The sequence below is a fragment of the Chaetura pelagica genome, unplaced genomic scaffold (assembly GCF_000747805.2).
Source record: "Chaetura pelagica isolate M959 unplaced genomic scaffold, ChaPel_1.0 scaffold264, whole genome shotgun sequence".
In the NCBI taxonomy this organism is placed as follows: domain Eukaryota; kingdom Metazoa; phylum Chordata; class Aves; order Apodiformes; family Apodidae; genus Chaetura; species Chaetura pelagica.
The window spans coordinates 129040-135039 of record NW_009953064.1 but is presented as its reverse complement, the minus strand read 5'-3'; the positions used below and the strand labels follow the sequence as shown (position 1 = coordinate 135039).

General features: G+C 53.7%; 1 protein-coding gene across 1 annotated transcript; it reads right to left on the bottom strand.

The window, feature by feature from the left end:
* Positions 1-678: 678 nt before the first annotated feature.
* On the bottom strand, positions 679-2112 carry TM4SF19 (transmembrane 4 L six family member 19). Its single transcript, XM_009996746.1, has 4 exons — positions 1936-2112; positions 1769-1846; positions 1436-1614; positions 679-865 (listed from the first exon to the last, which is right to left on the bottom strand). The coding sequence occupies exons 1-4, from the start codon at positions 2110-2112 to the stop codon at positions 679-681; spliced, it is 621 nt and encodes a 206-aa protein (XP_009995048.1).
* Positions 2113-6000: the final 3888 nt, after the last annotated feature.

Here is a 6000-nt window from a genome sequence, read left to right as displayed (position 1 = left end):
CGCGGCAGTTGGTGCCACCTCCTGCAGTGGCAGGTGGTGCCACGGGGGTCCTGGGCTGGTGGGGAAGAGCAGCTGCAGTTTCAGCACAGCTGCATGTCTTCATGATGGGGTTTGGGGGGACAACACCTCAGGTCCAGCCCTACCTCCTTCAGCACCACTCCAGCCAAGCCCCCCCCAGCTCAGCTCCTCTGCTGTCCTTCCTCCCTCCTGTCCCCAGGTAGGAGACAAACACCAACACAAGTTCCTCCCCCATAACACAGACTGATGAACACAAGTCAATTAGTGTTCCAGCTCTTCTCCCTACAAGTCCCACCGTGCACTGAGGGGGTTGTTGCAGAGTGGGAAGCTGCTGGGCTTCCAGGAACCAGGTCCCCACAAACCTCTCTCGCTCCTCCAGGCAGATGGTTGGTCTTCCTCCTTCAACCCCAGGTGGTTGCCAGCCCCAGGTGGTTGCCAGCGCCCAGGGCAGAGGCAGGATGGGGTGGAGGGCTCTACACAGATCCAGCCCTCTGGACACTGACCCCACACACCTCCCTTCAGCTCTGTCCCCCCATGGTGGGTCCATCTGTCTCGTGCTGGGCTCTCGCACCGCGCTGGGCTCAGAGCTCGGGCCATGTCCCGGTCACGCAGAGGAACAGGTGGGGACACTGCCTCCTGCCAGGGCAGCCTAGAAGGTCCCTACTTGCCCTCACAAAAGCCACAGAGGCAGCCGAGGCAGCCGTTGAGGACCTGCAGGGAGGCCAGCACCATCTCAGCAGCGCTGAGGAGCAGCAGGAGGGAGAAGAGGACGACGTTCCAAGCCACGACACCCGCCGGCTCCAGGCAGATGCTCCAGGTGCTGCGGTCGTGCAGGTAGTTCCCTGCCCTGGGTGACAGGGAGAGGAGGGCGAGATGCAGGATGATGTCCTGCTCTGGGCCAGGAATTGCTTTGCTTTGCACCACGGAGATGTCAGAGTCACAGAATTAGAAAAGACTTCTAAGGTCACAAAGTCCAACCATCCAGTCAGGGAGGGGGGGGGATACCAAACAACCCCAAAAAACCAACAACAAGCCACAAAACCACAATGAGACCCCACAAAACCAACCACCACACCCCACAAAACCAACACACAACCCTGAAAACACCCCTCATGCCCACTGGAGCTTGCCCTGAAGGGCCACATCTACATCATCCTTGAATCCCTCCAGGGATGGTGACTCCACCACCTCTCTGGGCAGCCTGCTCCAGATGTGCCCCAGACACCCCATCCTTCATCCAGAGGATGTGTAGCGTTCACCAGTGGCTTGGGAAACACCACACAAGAAGCCATAGAAGGTGAGGAGATGAGAAGCTCCCAGGGACTTGCATCACCACCAGCCAGCCCCCCACCATAAATAAATAACATGGACTTCATTAGAAAGAAGCAGCACCAGCAACTCCAGCCCATTGTCTCACCTGGCATCAGCCTCCTGGCCACCCACATCCAGGAAGGGGTAACCCCAGAGGAGACCTTGTCCATACTCAGAGGCATTGTAGAAGCAGAGGGGTCCATTGGTCAAACCCACACCTGAGAGGACAAAGCAGGCAGCAGCACCCAGGAGAGCCAGCTTGGACAGCACAGCAGAGATGAAAGCCTGTGGGCAGCATCCAGAGTTGGTGGGTGGGGGGGACATCCCACCCACCAGATCCCACCATGGGAGAAGAGGATCCACATCATGTCCCACCCAGGGACCACCCACCACATCCCACCAAGGTGCCCCTTGGGCAGGGGTTCCTGGAGGTCCTTACGTTGCTGCGGGTGCCACAGTTGGAGCAGCCAGGGCATCTCCATCCCACTGCTGCCGTGTAGGTCGCTGCCAGCAGCACCTGGATGGATGGAGGACAAAGAGGAGCCACGTCCTCTACCCCACCCAGAGACAGGCCAGGCAGGAGGTGCTTCAGGCTGTGCTACTCACCATGATACCTCCTCCCCAGACGCCCGGCACGGCCTTGGCCTGCTTGCTGATGTGGCCTTCCAGCAGGTACTTGGCTGTCCCACCAGGGAAGAGCAGGAGGACATTGGCTGCCATGGAGAACGTGCCCAGCACCAGCAGGCAGGGCCCCACGATCCTGCTGCACTTCCCCACACACATGGCCACCCTGCACAGGGCTGGGGAAGAAGAGGATGAGAGGAAGGGGCTGCCTTCAGCCCCACGGATCCCCCCCCCAGGGTGGGCAGGGGTCTTTGCTGGTCTGTGCTTTGGGCTCCCAACCTGCCCCACCAGCACTGTCCTTCCCAGGGAGCAGCTTCCAATGGAAAGCCTGTTTTTCCCACATCATCTAATTGTCATATTGATTTTGCCAACAAAATCAATCCGCTTCCATGGAATCATGGAATCGTCATGGTTGGAAAAGCCCTCTGAGATCACCTGGGGCAAACCATCCACCAGGGAAGGGGTGGGAAACAACCCAACCCACCCAAAGAAACAACAACAAAAACCCCCACAAAACCAACAACAACCCACAAGTCACAACCAACCCCTCCGTGCCCACCCGAGGTGCCACATCTACACATTTCATGAACCCCTCCAGGGCTGGCAACTCCACCACCTCCCTGGGCAGCCTGTGCCAGTGCCTGACTGATCTTCTGGTGAAGAAACCCTTCCTAATCTCCTCCTGGAGGATGAGCTTCCTGGCTTACCTGGTACTCGCACCACATGGAGTCAGCAGCTCCTCTATGAACCCTGTCCTGGAGGCATCACCCAAGGGTGACTATTTATGATGTCCCAGCATGTGCTCCACATCTTCCTCCTCCGCCCCGAGGTCCACCCACTGCAGCAGTCACGATCCTTCCCTCTCCCACACCACTAGAAGGAAGAAGGAGTGTCCTGCCTGACCCAGGCAGCAGATCTGCTCTGCCCCCTTGCCCTGGCAGAAGCCACAAGCCCACCCAAACTTGCACAGCTTCAGATCTGAAGGCTTCTACCACATCTTCTCTACATACCTTGACTATTGCCCAGGCAGGACACTCTGTTTCTCCTGGAACAATGTCTGAGTAGGGTGGACGTTTTCCTTTCTCCTCTAGTCTCCAAAAGCCATTGCTCTGTCACCATGAGTCCACATCCTGCATGAAGTGCTTCTTCCATCACTTCAGTTCCCTCACTGTGTAAGAGCTTTGTGTGGGAACGCTGACCAGTTCAGGTTTCATTTCCACCCACAGGAGGGAGCACACTAAGATTTTTCACAGCAGCTTCCAACTAAACCTCCTCATGTCTCAGCTGGTCACTGTCTCCTGCCCTTTGCTTCCATGCAGATGGCCCAGCTTCTCCTCCAGGTGTTGAGCAGACTCCCCATGACCTCACATCTTGGTGGTAACATTGAGAGAAGAAGGTGATTTGGGGGTATCTTAATGATTGCCAGTCACCAGACACCAGCATTTCAAAGTCCTACCTGGGGTGCCCACAGGGGCACAGGGAAGCTCCTCTTCTGTCCCTGAAAAGAAGGTCCAACAGCAGCAGCTCCAAGATGTGGCCTCTGTGTCTGAGAGCAGGAGGCAGGGAAGCTGTAGGGTAAAAAATGGCAAAAATGGGGCAGTTTTTCCCACGGAGGAGCTGAAGGCAGCTAAAAAAAAAACCGGAAAATTTTCTCATGGGCTGTGCAGGCAAAAGGAAGAACCTTCTTCTCCAGGAGGAGTTTTGAGAAGGTTCATATCCCTCATGTTTTCATCATGAGGACCTGAGGGACATCAACTGCTTGAGATGTGGGCTTGTCCATCTGCAACAGGAGACAAAGTGCAGGTATCTTCCAGCATCTTGCTCCAACACAGTCAATATAAACAGCACCAAGAGTGGTGCCTTTTGGTTTATAACCCAACTTGATCCACCAAGAATGTCTCCAAATGGCTTTTCCTTCTTTGAAATGAAGGAGCACAGGGATCTAGATCATCTTTAAGGTGCCTTCCAACTCAAACCAGTCTAGGATTCTCTGACTGTTGAGAACATCAAACCAGCTCTAGGTCCAGCGTCCCACTCTGTTGGAAGAAGCAGAAAATGGAGCTGGAACCCTCGAGTCCCACACGGAAAAGCTGAGTGGTTGAGGTTGGGTTCCATCAGCCAATTCCCTTTTTTTTTTTTTTTTATTTTAAGGAAAAACCAGCTGAGAGGAGCAGATTCTCTGAATAATGCTGGTTGTTCTGCAAGGAAAATCAGTGTTGCACCAGCACGTAAATCCCCCTTTTATTTTTAAGCAGGATGAATTGCTCTCCAAAAAAGCAGAGGACAGCAGAGGTGACACACGTGGGACATCAGGCTGCTGAGAACAAGCCAGTTTCTCCTTCCTCTCTTTTCCTTTTTACTTAGAAAGAGAGGAAGCTTCACTCCTCTGGGAGAACAATGTGTTGCAACCTCATCTTGTGCCCTTCTCCACGTCAGGGCAGTCTGGGCTTCCTGTGTTGTCACACACATGGTCTGGTCACCCAGCCCCCTCAGAAAACCTCACCCCATTGGTGGGAAGCATCAGGGTGAATCTTTTCCCCAGGATCACTGATCTCTTCCCCCTTCCACCCACTCCAGCCCAAGCCTGTAAGAGTAATAATAGTAAAACCAGGCTAATTTTAGAGCTTCCCAGACTCCGTGAGGGGCTGCATGTCTCCCTGTCTTGTATGAGAACTTCATTTTGAAAGTGTCAGGACAGTGGCCAACTCAGCCAGGCATGGTGCTGCCAAACGTGGTGCCACACAAAGCTCTTCTGGCTCAGCAAAGTTCTGCTAACTTCTTCTCTGAGTCTCCTCTCTCAACCACATTCCCTTGGTCTTGGCTTCCCGTGACTCCTCTGGGGCTGTGGAAGTTGCAGGGTGGGTTGGGTTTCAAGAGTGGTTTGGTTTCTAGGAGAATCCAAGAGGCTGAGTTGAGTTGGGATCCGTGAGGTGGAACCATTCTGTGCCAAACCAACCTCCACACTGGCCCTGAGGATGCTGAGCATCATTCAGTGGTCAATCCCACTCTGTTTTTGCCTCTGCTCCATACTCAGGTGTGGGCACATTCAGTGGTGAACCCCTCAGACAAGCCCTGCACCCAACTTGTGGCTGGAACTCAGGCCAAATGCCATCACAAAACTGCTGCACTGCTGGGCATTCTCTTCAGCTTCCATATGAACTTCACCTGATGTAACACTTCAGGTGAGATAAACTACAGGTTTACAAGCTGGAGAGAGTCTGCAGGAGGGAAAAATCAATTAAAAACAAGGGGTATCTTCAGTCTCTTGACCTGCAGACTGGGATGAAAAATATGTCCCACTCAGCTGGGAGGGGAAATAGTTGGGGTTTGTTTCCCAGCTGTGAGAGGGGCACCAGCAAGTCTTCGTCACAGAAACTGGGATTGTCAAGATAACACAGTGAGGACAGGGGCACAAGCCAAATACTAGAAATAAAGTAACAACCAAGATCCACCTGGAAAGGCAGCCAGATCAACAACCTTGTCCCGGGTTCCTCTGGAGGTCAGTACCTGCCCCAAAGGTGTTAACCACAGAACTGGGACAAACCTCCCCTGAGGAAGCTTTGGGTTTGGATAAGCCCAGCCAAGGACATTCCTCCTGCTCTCCAAGAGATGAAGGAAACGAGTCACAACCAACACTGGCTGAAGGTTTGAGCATGACCTGGCACAGCCAAGTCATCCTATTCCTTCACTTCCTGGAGAGTTCAAACTGGGCAAGCCTGGGGCTTTCAGTGGAGCCCTCTACCTACAGCCAGCAACAGCAGGACAACCCCAGACCAGCCCCTTAAGCTTTTGTGTCCCCACTGTACTTGCTATCTAAATGGGACCCTGCTCACCAGCATTTCATTGGAGGCCATTACAGGAACATCCCAAGGAGCCCAGAAGACAACTGCAGAACTCAGTGGCTCCATCTCAACAACACCTACACCAGAGGGACATCGATGGTTCAGAACAGAAAGCCACATTTTCTCTGTTCTTCCACTGGGAAGGACAGGAAATCCAATCTCTGCCTCTTTTTATTCATTTTCCTAAGGGTATTTTTCTTACCAA

What these genes read in the sequence shown, in the direction of transcription:
- TM4SF19 (XM_009996746.1), bottom strand. Translation starts at nt 2,112, where the DNA reads ATGTGTGTGGGGAAGTGCAGCAGGATCGTGGGGCCCTGCCTGCTGGTG. An exon ending in TCTGGGGAGGAGGTATCATG is followed by an intron (nt 1,847 to 1,935) that starts GTGAGTAGCACA and finishes CCATCCATCCAG; the next exon opens with GTGCTGCTGGCAGCGACCTA. An exon ending in ACTGTGGCACCCGCAGCAAC is followed by an intron (nt 1,615 to 1,768) that starts GTAAGGACCTCC and finishes TGCTGCCCACAG; the next exon opens with GCTTTCATCTCTGCTGTGCT.